Source organism: Borostomias antarcticus, assembly GCF_949987555.1.
Source record: "Borostomias antarcticus genome assembly, chromosome: 1".
NCBI lineage: Eukaryota > Metazoa > Chordata > Actinopteri > Stomiiformes > Stomiidae > Borostomias > Borostomias antarcticus.
The window spans coordinates 31,157,867-31,176,677 of NC_140234.1; the positions used below are offsets into that span (position 1 = coordinate 31,157,867).

At 45.3% G+C, this 18,811-nt stretch overlaps 1 protein-coding gene across 3 annotated transcripts; it reads left to right on the forward strand.

Annotated features, from left to right (window-relative positions):
• The first annotated feature begins 3,083 nt into the window (after positions 1 to 3,083).
• atg16l1 (ATG16 autophagy related 16-like 1) lies at positions 3,084 to 18,653 on the forward strand. Of its 3 annotated transcripts, none has more exons than XM_084446543.1 (20): positions 3,084 to 3,174; positions 3,695 to 3,806; positions 4,046 to 4,133; positions 4,227 to 4,332; positions 5,039 to 5,112; positions 5,343 to 5,600; positions 6,316 to 6,375; positions 6,495 to 6,581; positions 6,696 to 6,755; positions 6,944 to 6,988; positions 8,202 to 8,304; positions 10,059 to 10,164; positions 11,470 to 11,540; positions 11,680 to 11,751; positions 12,630 to 12,750; positions 13,390 to 13,495; positions 13,702 to 13,851; positions 14,219 to 14,266; positions 15,187 to 15,288; positions 16,114 to 18,653. In XM_084446543.1, exons 2-20 carry the CDS (start codon positions 3,701 to 3,703, stop codon positions 16,205 to 16,207), a joined length of 1,857 nt encoding a protein of 618 aa, XP_084302669.1. In that variant the 5' UTR covers positions 3,084 to 3,174; positions 3,695 to 3,700; the 3' UTR covers positions 16,208 to 18,653. The 3 variants fall into 3 exon arrangements, with proteins under 3 accessions (XP_084302669.1, XP_084302668.1, XP_084302670.1); XM_084446542.1 differs by having other exon boundaries at positions 3,136 to 3,237; XM_084446544.1 differs by lacking the exon at positions 6,944 to 6,988 and having other exon boundaries at positions 3,136 to 3,237.
• Positions 18,654 to 18,811: the final 158 nt, after the last annotated feature.

Here is an 18,811-nt window from a genome sequence, read left to right on the forward strand (position 1 = left end):
GGGTGAAATGGACTCAGAATGAAACAGCATTTTGACCCGTGTTGATATGAATAGAGGACATAGGTAAGGCAAACCCCTCTCACACCTACGCGAATGTTAAACATACCAATATTTTTATATACTTGTTTCTCTCACCTCTCTGAATCCATTTCAGCCCCATATTGAGGGGGCACAATTTGTAGTTTAGCCAACCTCACTAACTGGACATGATGGATGTAAATAATCTTTAGTTTTAATTGATTATATATAAGTAGGACATTCGTTTCTGTAATTCTATATTTTATTTGTGTGTGTGTGTGTGTTTCTATCGTATTTCGGACAGAATGTGTTCTTTACATGTTTTCGCAGCCAAATTACAAAAAGTACATTTGTTTTTGTGTGACTTTTATTTTGAAATTGCTACCGGAAACGAGTTTCCTTATTGAGGTTAGTTTCACACTTCTCCGGGCTAAACCATTTCCATTGTGGATTTTTGGTGGGATGTTTAGGTAGCTAAACACGTTGGCTTACTATAGGTCCTCTTTTAATGATACGCACATTTGTTATTATTATTGTACAACCATTTCAATGTTACATTACGTTTGACATAATAATAATAACAGCAATAATATTAACTATAATAAATTCCTGTTTGGGATGGTTTAGCTGGCCGATGGGTGCATTCCAAAAGGTCAAAAAAGTAGCCTACATAATTTTCATCATCATCCGCGCCTCTAGCAAGCAAACATAACAGCAACAAGTTGATCCAATCCAAACAATCAATTGCAATTTTTATCTAAAGAGACTATTTATATTGTTCAAAAGTCCTTCCCTAATTGTGGATGTCTATTGCATTCTTCTGCGGTAAGATGAAAAACAATATTAGTTGTTTTACATTATTATTATTATTATTATCATTATTATTAACATCATGTACAGTAGGTTACTGTGGAAGTTGTTTTTATGAAGGCTTAATCAGTGGACAACACCACATTCTCTACACAGTGGTATGGCTACTGATATGTCATCAAGTCCAGTGTAACAAATGTGAACTGGTTAAACTCATTCCTCAACTGGAAAAGGTAGCTCGGAGAGCGCATACAGCATACCTCCGCCCATGATGCATGCACAGTTCAAATCAGGTTTTCATTGATAAGCAGTAGCCTACTTGGTAGTTGGACGTTCTCATGGGGATTATTGAAGTTCATCTACCACTGCCTCTGCAGGAAAAGCCCACACCAAGGACAGCCAGAGTATGTATGGGTAAATACTTTCCATGGCAAAATGAAACATGATGCATGTTGTCTATACAGATGTTGAGGGCAGGGCGTGGGCTTTTCAAGTTTTTGACTGCTCTGAAACTATTCTGCAGAAAATCTTGATTGTGGATGGGAGTCATACAGCCACTGATACTCCAACAACATGTGAAATGGATACACCATTACTAAATGCATGAGAGATATTGTTTCCTATCAAATCAATTGATTTAACATTTAAATTCATCCACCTGAGTTTGTCTATTGCCCCACTCCTGAGCCAAGTCCAAAAAATGAATGGGCGGCTGTGTGTGGGCGTCTCTAGCACAGGTTGGAGCCGGCAGCGGTCAGTTCGGGATCTGCCCCGTGATTCAGATCCGCTTCAAAATTGGTCTGGTAGTTTTTGCGCAATCCTGCTTACTAATTCAGAGAATTTTGTCAGCACGTCATAGTGGCTTCAGGAAGGGACGGGGAATAATGGACTCTGTTGCGTGCCTGGAGTCAGACATAGTGAAGGCACAGGTGAATAAGAAGTGGGTAATTACTAATTACCGTGTTTTTAGCTGTGGAGAAAGTGTATAACCTATACTTCCGATTCTGGATTCTGGAGTGATGTTGTCTATCAAACCGCATCAAAATCTGACCTGGTTCCTCATAACCCAGTTTATAATAGAATCTGTAGATTTGTCCTTGAATGTACTTTTTCTACGCATCATTGTTCAATGTATCATGCACTGAAATGACCATCCTTAAATGTAAGACATTCACTGGCTTCAAATGATATTTAAATGTATTAATTTAAATTATCATCGTTATTTAAAACAGTGTTTTAAACGTGTTCCTTTTAATTCAAATGACCTATTTAGGCTCTCTTCTCAACCCTATTTTTTTGCGTGGCTGTAAGCCAGTGCACCTAGGATAGCGTTTGTCCAGTTATCACTCCCTTCCTTACTCCGACAATGTTGACCTGCATTTCTCTGTTGGCACCACAAGAGGCAGTAGTCCCAGCACACCAAAATCAAGAAAGACACCAAAATCAACCTGCCGATCTCCACTGCACAAGTAGCGTAGTGGTTAGAGCATTGGACTCCCACCCGGGATCGGCGACCCGATGGGGATGATTTTATGAGACTATACCCCAAACCTCCACATGTTCATCTTTTCACTCCAACCTTTACCCCTTGCCTTATAGGTCAGATCCTGTCCCAACCCCAACCCTTATTCTAACCCTAACCCACACTTGGGATGGAAGAAGGACACCAAAACCAACCCGCCGATCTTCATTCCACAAGTAGAGTAGTGGTGAGAACATTGGACCATAGGATCCCCTCGAAAATGAGATGGTTCATCTCAAGGGGTTTGTCCTAATAATATTTGTAATATTTATAATATTTGTCCTCCTGTGCCACTAGGCTTGAGAACCATTGGAAGGATAAGATGTGTCAATGGTTTCACAAAACATTCTATAATAGGTTTTTCTAATGACAATCTCAAGCGAATCAGTGGACTTTTTATTCTCTTTTTTTGACAATGTCAAGTATTTCCTTTTTATCAACACCCCTAATAAAAATGGAGTAGGATATTTTAGGAGCAATATTGAAAGATATAGAAAAATGTGGCCCTGTCACCATGATTACCCAGAAAGTGGAAACAGTAGAGCCTATGTGCTAATTCACTGCACTCAACACAGAGGGAGAGACTGGTGATCTGGGAAACTTCATGGAATCTGAAATTATATTATTAATATAAAATAATTTAATGAATATAAATTATGAGTAATTCTATTATCTCAGTGAGACAGGGTTTAAGCGATGCACTCTCCAGTCCACTAGGTGGTGGTAATGCACCCAAACGTTGGTCGCCAACCGCTATAAATACCCACAGTCACAGAGGAACAGGAGGAGGAAGAGAGCACTGCTGCTGTGGTTCGTTTCCTCCCGTAAATATACCGTCTTCTCATTACAATACGGTTTGATAGTGTCTGAAGACTCGATTAAATGGTGTAAGTATATGTGTTTTCTCTGTTTATTTGAGAAAATAACGGTCTCGTTAGCTAGCACTGGGGTAGCCTGCTGCTAGCTCACGTTAGCAAGACAACAATCAAACGTCATGGCTGTTTTCGACCACAATCATGCTTTTAAGTTTCGGTTTAGCCTCACTAGCGTACTACGGGCACTTGGGCGAATTACACAACTCATGTTCTAACGGTGTAACGTTTGATGTCTCATATTTGCAAAAAAAACCTTGCTAGAGGATTAGCTAGCTAGACTAGCTCACAGCCAGCTAGCTGTTTGTACGGAAATGCTGAGCTCACGTGCTGGCGCTGCAGACCCAGTGAGGATGACATGATGCTAGCTGGCTAGCCACTTAGTTTGACTAAATTAGCACGTTTTACACAATTTAACAGCTTGTTATATCTGAGACACGTCCACACTGTAATGTAGTTGATGTTGTCTCAGGTGGCCATGGCTGGGCGCCGTGTGGAGTGCTCATGGAAGAGGCACATAGCCGAGCAGCTGAAACACAGAGACCGTGTGCAGCGGCAGGCCTTTGAGGAGATCATCCAGCAATGTCAGTTCATTCTGCCTTTGAACAAAACACGTTTCTCGTTATCTGTTGATGATATTGATTGATATTTGGAAAACGAAGGTCTTGGGACCAAAATGTCTTTTTGCAAATAAGGACAGTGTGGGAATCCTCTCTTAGGCTGAACCGTCTTCAAGGACTTGATCAGCATCAGCCTTAACAGTCAATATATTGTGAAATGTATAATTTCCCCTCGGAATAAGTGACCCTCTTATTTGTTTTAGATAATCGTCTGTTGGAGAAGTCAGATCTACAGACTGTGCTATCGGAGAGATATCAAACAGACAAATATGAAACCAGACACGAGGCCAGGTAAGCAATGGCCGTTCAGGCTTATAGACATGGGGACGTCGTATTGATACACATGCCTTGCAGTCTGTCTTAACATTGTCTGTGGTTTTGCAGTCCGGGTTCGGACATGGGCCGCAGTGACTCCGTACAGCATGAGATGGCCCAGATGAGAATCAGACACCAGGAGGAGCTCACAGAGCTACACAAGAAACGCGGCGAGGTTAGCCTTCCCATAGTCTTGCATAGCCAGACCTATCTCCACACTTCTACATAGCCAAACCTACATAGCCAGATCTATGGCTCTGGCTGCACTCCTCACCATTCGGAAATGTGGGGGGAGGGGGGGTCTTTTAACCAGTCAATGGTCTTGGGCGGAGCGGTTGTTAGGTTGTTGTTTCATGTAGTGAAGGGGACATTGAAAACGGTAGCACGCAGATGGCCGAAGGGGAGGAGTCTGTAATTAATCTAATTGGCTGGGAGAATCTCCATTGCCACTGATTGTGCAGTAATTAACCCTGTGCAGTAATTAACCCAATGACGAGGCATTTTACAAAACCTACATCCGGTGAGTCAGACTGGTGCCATCATGGTTACCTTGCTATGATATAAGTTAGCCATACGCATAGAAGGTACTGTCTTTGTGTGCCCCCGTAAGCTTGTCCCTGAGGATTAGAAGTGGGTCTGGCGGGCTGGAGATAGAGCAGGAATGAAAGGCTGCACTTGATTCTAATTGACCCCATTACCTTATCAGTCACAAGACTACCGTTGTACAACAGGGACTGATGACTTGACCATGAAGGATCAAGCCACGCTGTATGGTCAATCAATAAGCTTGAGTTTTCCATGGCCGTTTCCTGCTCTGTTCTTATCCCTGCGCGGTTGGTTGTGATAATGATCGTGTCCCTATGGTTGTCTTCCTTAAACAGCTGGCTCAGAGTGTGATTGAACTTAACAACCAGATTCAGCAGAAAGACAAGGAGATACAGAGCAACGAAGCCAAGTGAGTAGTAAATCCACAAGCTATTAGTTTCAATCTGTTCTCACCCTCCCCAACCTGCTGTGTCTGGATGCCTCCGCCCCCTCCCCTGACATGTTTCCCGTCATGTCTGCTGTGTGTGTTCTCACTGATTTGTGTGTGTTTATCTTTCTCCTTTCATGTAAAGAACCATGTGCTGCATTGATTTGTATGAATGGTGCTGTATAAATAAAATGCCATTGCCGTTGTGGTAGGATGCTGGAGTACCAGCAGCAGATCGTGAGGCTGGAGGGGGACTGCCGGGAGTTGCGCAGCACCCTGCAGGACCTGGAGCGCGCTAAGCAGACCCTGAGGGACGAGTATGACGCCCTGCAGATCACCTTCAGCGCCCTGGAGGAGAAGCTGCGCCGCACCACCGAGGACAACCAGGAGCTTGTCTCCCGCTGGATGGCGGAGAAGGCCCACGAGGCCAACCGCCTCAACGCAGAGAACGAGAAGGACTATAGGCGAGTGTGTGTGGTGGGGGTGGACAATGTGGTCATTTATTAGACGCAGTTAACCAAAGCGACTTAACAATGTTTGGCGCTAGTGTTTGGGGTTAAGTATCTTGCTCAAGGGCACCACGGTTGTCAAGTGGCCTGTCCGTCAACCAGCGACCTTTTGGTCCCTGGTCCATGCTCTAACCACTAGTCTACCTACTGCTACAAGTCTGCTGCTAAGTGTCCCTAGTGGTGGTTTATTAATCGGAGCATGCTGGGGCGAGATCCTCTGGGGGAAAAAACGATATTTGTGGATACCAGTGGGCAAGACACTTGGATTTTGTGCACGGTGGATGATTGGCCCTCACGAATAGTGGGCTGTGTGGGGAGGCTGATCTGGCCTCTGGTTGATTGGTCACTGCATTTGTGTGAGTTGTAGGTAACGTATCTGGCACATAAAGTATGATTTTAGGCTACTTAGACTTTCTTCCATATTATCTCCCTTCAGAGTTTGTTAGCAACAGTGTTCTCCTTTTCTGGAGTGGATGAGTTTTCCATTTAGTCCCGACTATACACTCCCGATGAAATATGTTCAAATGCAGCCGGATTTGAAAAGTAGGCACTGGCACCGCCCCATGCCCTTGTTTTGTCCCCATGCCCTTGTTTTGTGGCATTTTACTGCAGACGAGTGGCTCACAGTTGCTGTATTTTGATGCGAGTTTTCCTGCTCTTTGCCTGCCAGGCGTAGACAAGCCAAGCTTCAGAAGGAGCTGGCCGACGCTGCTAAGGAACCTCTGCCCATCGACCTGTGAGTCTCCGTCTCTAAGCTACCAGGGACAACTGTTATAGCACCATCTCTGCCAATTAGCCTTGTTCTCTCTGCTCTTCTGGTGACTCATGTTCTGTTTTGTCTTTTGTCCTCCTCAGGGACGATGACATTGAGGTTTTAGCCGAGGATTCTGGGAAGGGGACAGGCGAGGCGTCTCCTAACCATCCGCTCAGCCGCACCCCTAGGTAACAGCGGCCATCTTCCTATACCAGTTCCCATGAGCCTCGATTTGTATCTACATACTCTCTGCTGTGGCCTCATGTAGTTGACGAAGATCTCATCTGCTCTCTCTCCTGTAGTAAACGTATGTCGCAGACTCCCCCGGGCGGCATGTTGGACTCCATCGCCAACATATTTGGGTATGTAAATAACCGCTAATAGTGTGTTGGTGTGGTCAGGGTTCCGGGTGTCTTCCCTGCTCTCTTGGTCTCTGGGGGCCTACCTGTCTGTCCTCATGTTGATGCGTGGTCCCCCATGCTCCTCTCTGGGTAGACGTCTGGGTGTGTCAGTTCCTGTTCTTGATGGCGTCTTTCTGTCTCGTCTGCAGCGTGTCTGAGTCTGTGCAGTCCGGACTCCTCCCACCAGACCCCAGGTGAAGCTCTCTGTGGTGTCTCCAGGGCCCCCAGCTGCCTGTGTGCCTGTGGTTGTTTGTGCTGCTAGAGGAGGCTGTACTCCATTACTAATAGAGGCCTATGAAGGCACAATTACATTTTGGTTTCATGGACGACAAGAAGTTCCATGTTTACAGAGTTTGTTTCTTCCCTAAAGACCCCCCCGACATCTGACAGTCTTGAGTCAAGGATGTCGATGTTAGTCTGTGGTTGCCCCATTCATATATAAAACACATTGACATTCATTTCAAATTGTCTCACACACAATATTGTTTTTGTTTGATTTTAATTGTAATTTCCCTGCCTGTAACTTCCATCTAAAACATGCAGGAACACTAGAATTGACGAGTATCACTAGTCTCACTAGTCACAAGTCTCCTCTGATACTTGGTTTTGACTGCATTTAACCATGTTATGGAAGAGACTTTTCTTAGTAGAATTCCACAATGTTCCCTCAAGCATTCCCCTTGTATTAACTTTTGAGTATGTTGTAGTATAGCAATAGTTGAATGACAGTTGTGAACTGACCTGCTCATGACCGAAGTTGACATGGATGATAGTCCCTGCTTCCCTCGCTTCCTGACCAGAGATGCCTCTCCCCTTTGTTGTGCCCCCTGACTACGCACTGGCCTCCAGGACCGCTGCATGTCACGCTGTGAACTCTTTAAAGTCGCACTGAAATGAAAAAAGCATTCTGTCCCATTTTGGTTCACATAATTGGTCATAGTGTTCACCTATTCAACGATGTATGCCAAAAAAAAATCAAAATTCTACTTTTGTTGTAGTCTTATATCAAAATATATAATTTCTTACTTCCTGGAAAACGGTAGGTCACGTGCAATGACGACAACAGGTACCTTAGATTTTAGGCCAATAACCTCACGACATCCACCCGTCAATCAACGCTATCCTTCTGTCGAATCTGTCTAAAGTTCTTAAAACCCGTCCACTTGGTAATGTTCCAATCAAATTCCTCTAAACATATGTCCCACCCTCATAGCTTGTTTGCGTCGGAAATACGTCAAACTACGGAAGTTAGATCTCAAACGTCCGTTTCAGTGCGACTTTAAGCATTCCTTTGTCTCCCTCTGTGTGGTTTGAGTTGGTGGTTGGTTGGTGGGTGGTTGGTTGGTGGGTGGGTGGTTGTTAGTAAGGTTTGGCTGAGGGATCTGACATCTCATCTTTCCCCCGCAGACGTCGCCCTGGCAACTCTTTCAGCACCTCACCTGAAGGCAGCGAATCTCCGTCTGGGGTGTGTGCAGAGGTCCGCGTCCCCTCCACCGCCCTCCATGTCTTTGTACGTATCTCTCTGTCTCACACACACACACACACACGCATATATATATATATATATATATATATACATACACGTGTATATATATATTAGTAGGACCCCACTCATCCGAACTTCAGAGATCCGAACCTCCCGGTCTACCGGACAGGCTTAAAAAAACGTTTTTTTTTTTTTTTTTAGCCTGCTATCTGGTTACTGGGGGGATTTTCATTACAGTACTTTACCCTACTGTGAATAAAAACAGAACTGTATGTAGACCTACATGTTGCCTGTAGGCTGTAGCCTACTGTCACGTTTCATTTTTTTGTTACTCTAATGTCTAGCGCGAGTCTGCTGCGCGAGAGATGCATTCCTTGGTAGCCAGAAAGCGCGTCAGCAACCTGAAGCAGATGAGCATTGAGTCATTTTTCGTTCCCAGTTAATGGACTTCAGGAACACAGACGTGTTGTGAGCATGTAGATTAGCCTATACTAGCCCTACTGTATTTGTTAAATAATAGCCTACAGCCTAGGCCACGTTAGCCTACATCGGTTGTTTTAGAGACTTTCTTTTAAGCTACAATAGCCTAAGACATGACAACTTCTGTCATTTCATTTATTGATTATCATTTGCTCTAATTGTTCTAATGTTGGGTTGTTTTTAGGCTATACCATGCTCTGTGAATACAGTAGCCTATTGATGCAGCGTACACCTCATTTGAGAATAAAGTACTGTATTTACATACTATTTATGTAACGCTCTTCCCCAGGCCCTGAGAGCCATCCCCTGAACTCATGTTCAAAAAACTTCTTAAGACACATGTTCAGGCAGGCCTTCGGCCATCTATAACGCCTTGCTGCTCGCAATGTTGTTTTATCTGTTCTGTGTCGTTTTAATCTTGTCTCGTGTTGTATTGCCATTTTAATTTATTACTGTAAAGCACTCTGTGCATCCGTGCTGTGAAGAGCGCTATATAAATAAAGCTTACTTACTTACTATTTGATCAAAGCACGCACTCAAGTGGAAATTCGGTTAATTTATTATAGGCTACTGTAGGTCTATTATAGGCTAGGCTGTATGAGTTTAGTTGGCTATTTGATTGCAATTTTGATGCATTTTCACAAGTAATTATGGGTATTTATTGGTCTATTATGAGTCTATATGAAACAAGTATACCACTTATTGAATTTGGTGCATTTTAACAAGTTTCAGTCATCCGGACATTTCAGAGATACGAACGACCTTCGGTCCCGTTGGGTTCGGATAAGTGGGGTCCTATTATATATATATATATATATATATATATATATTATGCATGTATGGGGTGAAGGTGTTGGCTCAGGAGCTGAATGTGGTCAGTGATGATCTGTAAAAGGTCTGATTGCCCAAGTCCCTTCCCTGCCCTTTGGCTCCCAGCAGCCCCTGCTCTCTACCCAGCATGCTCTAGTGATGCAGTGTTGGGTTTGTGGGGCTGCTGACAGACCGGATGACCTCTCAGTCTGTGTCTCTTAGGAGACCAAGGGTTCACAGTCATGATGGACATCCAACATAACCAACCACCAAGGAGTGTCGGGGTGTGGGATTGGGATAGGTAGATGATCTCAAGTTTAAGCTGAGACCGCAAATTCAGCTCACAGTACAAGGACAATGTGAGAATCCAGCCGACTAGAAGGGGGCATCCATATTGTTTTGAGTGCTGCTCTCTTTGTCTCACTGCCTATCCGTGCATTTTGGCCTCTAAGAAAAAGCCTGTGTATGGGGTGGCTTGTCTGTTGCAGGAAGCCCATGACGGGGAGGTTAACGCGGTGCGGTTCAGTCCCGGGTCTCGCCTCCTCGCCACCGGTGGGATGGACCGCCGGGTCAAACTGTGGGAGGTGATCTCAGGTGCGTCCGTCCTGCAGTCTAGAAGTCTCCTGTTTTTAAGACTGTTAATGGTTCCAGATCTGAAGGTCAATGATGAGCTGTAAAAGGTCTGATTGCCCAAGTCCCTTCCCTGCCCTTTGGCTCCCAGCAGCCCCTGCTCTCTACCCAGCATGCTCTAGTGATGCAGTGTTGGGGTTGTGGGGCTGCTGACAGACCGGATGACCTCTCAGTCTGTGTCTCTTAGGAGACCAAGGGTTCACAGTCATGACGGACATCCAACATAACCAACCACCAAGGAGTGTCAGGGTGTGGGATTGGGATAGGTAGATGATCTCAAGTTTTCAAGCTGAGACCTTCTCTTGAAGATAATGTTGATGTTAGATACTTGTTTACTCATTGATTGTTGTTCTGGTACAGTATGCCTTGTGCTAGATTGGCTTTTGCAAGGAAAAAGTGTTCATAGTGCATCTGGAAAGTACTCACACCCCTTCACTTAAATTCATTTTTTCCTCATCAATCTACACGCTATCCCATAATGACTGATTTTTTTTGTGTGCAAATGTATAAAACGGAAATATCACATGTAGGCATTCACACCCTTTGGCAGTGATTACAGCCTCAAGTCGTCTTGGGTATGATGCTACAAGCTTGGTACACCTGTATTAGGAATATTTTTCCTATTTTCTGCAGATCCTCTCAAGCTCTGTCAGGAGAGCACAGCTATTTTCAGGTCTTTCCAGAGATGTTCAGTCAGGTTTAAGTCTGGGCTCTGGCTGGGCCACTAAAGGACATTCACATACTTGTCGCGAAGCCACTCCTTTTGTTATCTTTGCTGTGTGCTAAGGGCTGTTGTCCTGTTGGGAAGGTGAACCTTCACCCCAGTCTGAGGTCCTGAGTGCTCTGGAGCAGGTTATCAAGGATCTCTCTACACATTGCATTCATCTTTCCCTCAATTCTGACTCTTCTCCCAGTTCTTGCCACTGAAAAACATCCACACAGCATGATGCTACCACCATTGTTTCACTGTAGGGATGGTATTGGCCAGGTGATGAGCACTGCCTGGTTTCCTCCAGACAAGGCGCTTGGCCTTCAGGACAAATTGTTCAATCTTGGTTTCATCAGGCCAGAGAATCTTGTAAAAAAATATATATATATATAATAATAATTTTGTAATAAGACTAAGAACAAAATGTTGAAAAAGTGAAGGGCTTGTGTACTTTCTGTATGCAGTATTTTGTCTAGCTCACCTGTTTTAACACCATTTCATGATCCTTTAATGACCAGAAACTAGGCAGCACTTCACCGCTGTCGCCCTCCTCTCCACAGGTCGCTGTGAACCCAAGGGAGCTCTGACAGGCAGCAACGCTGGGATCACCAGCATTGAGTTTGACAGCGCTGTAAGTGTCATAATCTACCCCCCCCCCCCCCCCACCAATCATCCCAAATTTGTGTCTCCTCCCAACCGTAGTTTCACCTTTTCTAATACTTAAACTCTCAACTGTAGTTTCTAACACTTCAGCTCTTGTCCCTCTCCAGGGCTCGTACTTGCTGGCCGCCTCTAATGACTTTGCCAGCAGGATCTGGACGGTGGAAGACTTCAGACTGAGGGTTAGTATGCCTCAAGACACGCACCCTGGTGTGTGTGTTATATACATTTATGGGTTTGTTGCGTAGGTCAGGCATATGTGGTCAATGATGAGATGTTTAAGGTCTGATTGCCCAAGTAACCAACCACCAAGGAGTATTAGGTCCTGGTATAGGTCTGGGCCGTTGATCGTTTGTAAGTTTCCGTGCTGAGACCTCACCTTTTCCTCAACTTTTTTTGACATCCTCGAAACTGTTGTGTGACGCTCATGAGGCGCTCACACGCTTGCGTTTTATGCGTCAACAATGACGGATACCATTCACTTTCAATGGCTGCAGCCGAATGGCATTCTGGTACCGTTGTTGTCCCGGTGCGTTGCGTTGCCTGCGTTGCTAGCGTCGAAAGTTGAAAAATGTCTCGGATGTGTTGCCTGAGCTGCTGACCAATCGGATGTCTTGACGGAGAAAGACGTCCTCGCAAGGTGGGATTTTCACATTTTTCGATACAAAGAATCACTGTTTGTTTGCAGGATAGGATGTACCCAATACCTGCGGGCACCACGTTCACGTTGCCTCAACCACAATGCATAGACGATCGCCCCACGTTCGACCAGATTAGCATTCATGACGGCACTAAACGAAAAGCCGGGTGGGTTTTCAAAATGGTGCACGCTAGCAGGTTCGGAGAATCTACTTGGCTGTTGCGAGCGCAGTTTCGGACAATTTAATTGGTTGTTGCGTGCGGCAGACGCGCCTTCCGCCATACGTTGACGGACACGCATCAAACGCAAGCGTGTGAGCCCACGGTCAGACACAGCATAGGCATAGCATTTGATGTGGACGCCTATGCCCGCATTTGTTTCCTGGTTTTAGTTTTGAATGAGGTTTACTTCCCCCCACAGCACACCCTCACAGGCCACAGTGGGAAAGTGCTCGCTGCTCGCTTCCTTCTGGACAACGCACGCATAGTCTCGGGGAGCTACGACAGGACTCTGAAGCTGTGGGACCTTCGCAACAAAGTCTGTTAGTATGCGCTTTTAGAGTTTCTCCTGGTCATTGGTTGCCCTTCTCTTTAGCTCTTAAGGTGAATGCATATTTACAAAGTCTGCCTCCATAGTTCAACCCCTCGTTTTTATACACGTTTTTTAAAAAGATTTATTTTTGAAGAGATGTATGCAGTACTCCTCAGACCTCCATGTCTTTGTATGTATCTTGATCTCCACATTTGTACTCATCTCTCTCTATATCTCGCACACGGATTGATCCACAAAGAGGGTTAGGTCAGGAGCTGAATGTGGTCAGTGATGAGCTGTAAAAGGTCTGATTGCCCAAGTCCCTTCTCTGCCCTTTGGCTCCCAGCAGCCCCTGCTCTCTACCCAGCATGCTCTAGTGATGCAGTGTTGGGTTTGTGGGGCTGCTGACAGACCGGATGACCTCTCAGTCTGTGTCTCTTAGGAGACCAAGGGTTCACAGTCATGACGGACATCCAACATAACCAACCACCAAGGAGTGTCGGGGTGTGGGATTGGGATAGGTAGATGATCTCAAGTTTTCAAGCTGAGACCGCAACTTCATAACGCAACTTCATAACGCAATATTATGAGGCCGATGTGAAAATCCAAATGAGTGTGAAAATCCAACTGACTACACTCACTCCCTCAGGTATGAAGACTGTGTTTGCTGGCTCCAGCTGTAACGACATCGTCTGCACAGAGCAATGTGTCATGAGTGGCCACTTTGACAAAAAGGTGCGCTTCTGGGACATCAGGTGAGAATCCAACCAGGATAATCCTTTCACGCACCCCTTCAGAAGGTAGTTTTGCAATGTGCGCAAGTGTGTTTTCAGTGTCCTGCGGTGTGTCCTCCGGTCTGTCCTCCTAGATGCTTTTGAAATGTGTTGGTGTTTGATTGTGTCCATGAGAGGCCATCTTTGCCTCCTGAGGTGTGCTGATGTGATGCTGGCCTGTCCTCCAGGGCTGAGAGTATCGTGCGTGAGCTGGAGCTGCTGGGCAGAGTGACGTCTCTGGACCTGAACCACGATCGCACCGAGCTGCTCACTTGCTCCAGGGATGACTTGATCAAGATAATCGACCTGCGCACAAACGCTATCCGCCAGACCTTCAGGTAGGGGGGCGGGTGCACGACAGCTTGGCTCTCTGAAATCTACATCTGTAAGGGGGCGATCACACCTGGAAAAGACGCTAGAAACGCGGACGCTTCAAAGACGCTTGAATACTTGAAACGCCTGGGCCAAATATGACGATTACAATGGCGCTTCTCGCGTAAAGACTCAATAAAGACTCTTGAAAGACGCCCGTCGAAAAAGATGCTGGAACGCCAGTCAGGCGCGCCTTATCATAGGAAATCAATGATTTACTAGCATCTCGTTTCTAGCGTCTTTCCCAGGTGTGACCGCCCCCCAAGATTACCTACAAATATCCTATCTGTGTAATCCGATGTAATTTACTGTTCTCATCTGTCTAATCTTTAGTGCTCAGGGCTTCAAGTGTGGAGCTGACTGGACCAGAGTGACCTTCAGGTGAGTCTACATCCTGGAACACCCTCAGCTTTGGTCAGGTTCAGAGTTTAGCATTATAAGCCATGTTAAAAGTTTATTTACGATCATATACAGCGGCCGATGTCAAAGTTTCATCAAAAGGTGCAGTCGAGATATAGCCCATTGCTGCTAACGCACTCAATGGATTCATAGGTGCATAGAAGAAATCCCTCAAACACCATAAACTCTTGTTTTCAAAGACGGGAAAGTCTCCGGGTGCTCATTGGTGTCCAATGACAAAAAATCGCCACAAAGTATGCTTCCGATCAGGTTTTATTTATCATTTAGCATAGTACTATTATCACTCGCAGTACATACTTTTGTAAACTTCCGCAGGAACTTGACAGAGGGTTGACTGGGAAGTCTTGACAGTTTGAAAGCTACCGTAGAAGAAGAGGAGCCACTTCTGGGTCACAACAAGTGGAAAAGCCTAGGATTGCTTTACAGCTGTTATTTCATTGATAGTGTTGTTGGGTAGAAGTGTTTGTTGATCAAAACAAATATGGGACACGGATTAATCTAAAAATATCTGGCTTTGTTAATACAAATCAATGGATATAATATGATCAATAAAACCTGATCGGAAGCATACTTTGTGGCGAATATTTTGCCAAAACATCAACAGACACCAGTGACAACTCGGTGAGTTTCCTTGAAAACAAGTTTATTGTGTTGAGGGATTTTGTCTGTGCGAGTATGGATCTATTGAGTGTTGGCAGAGACGGGCCATCTCAAGTGCACCATTTGACGACATTTTTATATTGGCCATTGTATATGGTCGGAAATAACCTTATAACATGGCTTATAATGCCAAGTTCTGAACCTGTCCTTTAAAGGAGCTTGTGTTTTATCTGTAGCCACACGTGAGCCTGTGTTTGATCTTTGACCTGTCCTCCCTCCAGTCCTGACGGTAGCTATGTGGCGGCGGGCTCTGCAGACGGAGCTCTGTACGTGTGGAACGTTCTGACGGGGAAGCTGGACCGCACTTTAGACAAACACCACAGGTGACTAAAACCCATTGACTTCTACAACACATCACTGATGGTGTGTATAGAATTACATAGCATATATAGGATCATATTGTATTTTCCCAATTGCTTCTTGCTTTTTCATTGTCCTGTCTTTTGCACCTTCCTGGATTGTTCTTGGACCTTGTCTATTTACCATCATGCACCAACAGTCCAAATAAATTCCCAGTGTGTATGAAAACCTACCTGGGTAAATAAACCTGATTCTGGTAACGCCTCACACGGGTGCACCAAGAAGCTTGACGTTCCCCTTTGTGTAGTAGGGATGCTCAGTGGTGGGTTGTGTAGTAGTGATGCTCAGTGGTGGGTTGTGTAGTAGTGATGCTCAGTGGTGGGTTGTGTAGTAGGGATGCTCAGTGGTGGGTTGTGTAGTAGTGATTCTCAGTGTTGGGTTGTGTAGTAGTGATTCTCAGTGGTGGGTTGTGTAGTAGTGATTCTCAGTGGTGGGTTGTGTAGTAGTGATGCTCAGTGGTGGGTTGTGTAGTAGTGATTCTCAGTGGTGGGTTGTGTAGTAGTGATTCTCAGTGTTGGGTTGTATAGTAGTGATGCTCAGTGGTGGGTTGTGTAGTAGTGATTCTCAGTGGTGGGTTGTGTAGTAGTGATTCTCAGTGGTGGGTTGTGTAGTAGTGATGCTCAGTGGTGGGTTGTGTAGTAGTAATGCTCAGTGGTGGGTTGTGTAGTAGTGATGCTCAGTGGTGGGTTGTGTAGTAGTGATGCTCAGTGGTGGGTTGTGTAGTAGTGATGCTCAGTGGTGGGTTGTGTAGTAGTGATGCTCAGTGGGGTTTTGGTTGTCTGTTTCAGCTCGGCCATCAACGCAGTTTCCTGGTCGCCATCGGGAGCCTACGTGGTCAGTGTGGAGAAAGGCAGCAAGGCCGTTCTCTGGTCTGACTTGTGATTGGCTACGCTCTGTTCTGGGCAGACTGGATTGCAGAATGGAAGCCCAGACAAGACGGGGGGGGTCTCCACAGCCCCGCCACATCACCCGGCCCACTGGTGTCGGACCTCTCTGTGCATGAGGGGTACATGTATGTGACGGGGGCCTGGTCGCAGGAAAAAGAGTTCATCTGCTGGCACTAGGAGGCAGCAGGGAGTAGTTCACTAGGAGGCAGCAGGGAGTAGTTGGTGTCCAGTTTCCGTGAAGAACCGTGAACGTGGAGTTTCCTCCCAATGAAAATGTAATCATATATCAGTTCATATGATATCCAACATGGGCAATTCTGAATTGCCAATTCTTATATCCCTACTGTATTAACAAGCGTCTGAATGGAGATTATATAAAACGGCCTGGGCAAGTTGTTGATGTAAACAGTGCAGGCTGGTCTGTTTTTACGCTGTGTAAAAAGTGTAGTAGGTTGAGGTGGATGCCTATGTGCGCATTTGTTTCTTGGTTTCAGTTTTGAATCAAGTTTGTGCTTTTGGCCTTTAAAAAGAACGCCTGGCAACAAAAAAAGGACAGCAATGACTATTGGGCAGTGATACGTCTTTCTAATCAGAAACACTGTTCTCAGACTAGAGCTTAGGATATCAGATCTCTCAAACTTGGACTTTGAAACGGTAGATACAGTAGTTATGGCCCCGGCTGGGTTGAAGCATTAAGTTGAGTGTTTAGTGAAGGTTATACAATAGGACCCTGATGAGGAAGTGAAGATGACAGCGGGAAGAACAACCTTCCCATAGCCTGCATGACGAAGGCTTATCACGTGTCAATCACATTGACAGTACCCTCCTCACTATTGTAGATAAGAATAGCAGCACACTGGTGCTAGTTGACGTTATTTATTCAGCTGTTTGTCCTGTGGCGTCTCTTCAGGCGCTGTCACTACACTATATAAGGAGGCTCAAACTCCAGTCTTGGAGGTCTGTCATGTTTGCTGGTCTTGGAGGTCTGTCATGTTCGCTGGTCTTGGAGGGCTGTCATGTTCGCTGGTCTTGGAGGGCTGTCATGTTCGCTGGTCTTGGAGGGCTGTCATGTTCGCTGGTCTTGGAGGGCTGTCATGTTCGCTGGTCTTGGAGATCGGTCATGTTCGCTGGTCTTGGAGTGCGGTCATGTTCGCTGGTCTTGGAGGTCGGTCATGTTCGCTGGTCTTGGAGATCGGTCATGTTCGCTGGTCTTGGAGGGCTGTCATGTTCGCTGGTCTTGGAGGGCTGTCATGTTCGCTGGTCTTGGAGTGCGGTCATGTTCGCTGGTCTTGGAGGGCTGTCATGTTCGCTGGTCCTGCTACTCACCAGCTGGACAGTGTGTAGACTTCCAAAAGAAACCTCTGGTATGAGAAAGCACCATCCAGTAGTTCTCTAGCCAGTCTTGGTCCAGGTTGTTAAATCATTTCTTGGAAGCCGCCTCAGAGACTGAGCGAACATGCTGGCCCTCAGAGACTTGTGGCCCCGCTCATCACACCTGATTTATATTTCCACAACGCGTTGGGCTGTGGGAAAGCGTGTCACACTAACATATGTGCTACCCTAGTCTACATGTCTGCTACCAGCCTGTCTGCTGCACCAGGCCAGCCAGCCCCAGCCTGTGAGGACGTCCAGCAGTACCCGTTTGCACTTGTTGCGTTTCGAAGGGAATGAAAGGATGAAGGAACGGAATGTGGATACTCTCCTGTATCCGTCGCTAATCTGGCCGGCCATCTCCAGAAATTAACAAATGCATGTAGAGTCTGCCCTTGAGTGGCCGCACTTATCACTGTTAGTATCTAGTTCTGGAGAAGGGGACAAGGTACTGATTTGACGTAATGAAGAGAAGTCAATGTTTTTAAAACATTTTCCTCTGTAGTGGAAGTGAGCAGAATGTGCTGCCCTCTGGTGTGCAGATGAGGGAGTGACTGCTGGCTGAGCCACTCATCAGCAGTCCTCTGATCAGCTAAAAGATTTTGAAGCTTAAGTTATATATGTATGACTTTTTCTCTGTATATGTTATAATGTAAGCACACAAAGAAAGTGTGGAAACATTTGATGTGTTTTATTTTGGTTGGGTCAAGGATGAATACTTAAAACATCATGTACAGTATGCAATGTTTTAAGTAACAAGCATGTCTGAGGTGTTTGACACACAGGTCAGTATTAAAGCAGGGTTCACATAAAACAGTTTGAAGAGGTTTTGGAACAGAATATTTGTTTTGAAACTGCCTTCAGTTATAAAGATTTGATTTTTTTTTCTTCACTAGTTTTAGAAAAAATTCTAGAACTACAAACATTCTAAACTTCTTAAACAAATCCAATGGAGTTTCTGGAACACGAGTTCTAGCATGACACATGTTCCCTGACTGGAGTATGAGGCACTGATCTAGAATCAGTGGTTATGAGGCCAAAGTCATAGCTTTTCAGTGATTGTGCTAAATGTATGCCTACTTGAAATAAAGGACTTGTCCTTCAGTATACACAGCCAAGATGTCGACTGGAGGAAGTGATGCGAAAGTAAAAGTAAGTGTGGGAGTCTTGATTCCATTCAGATTCCGATCCTTGGCCCCAGACTATTGCCTTAGACCGGTAAAATGCA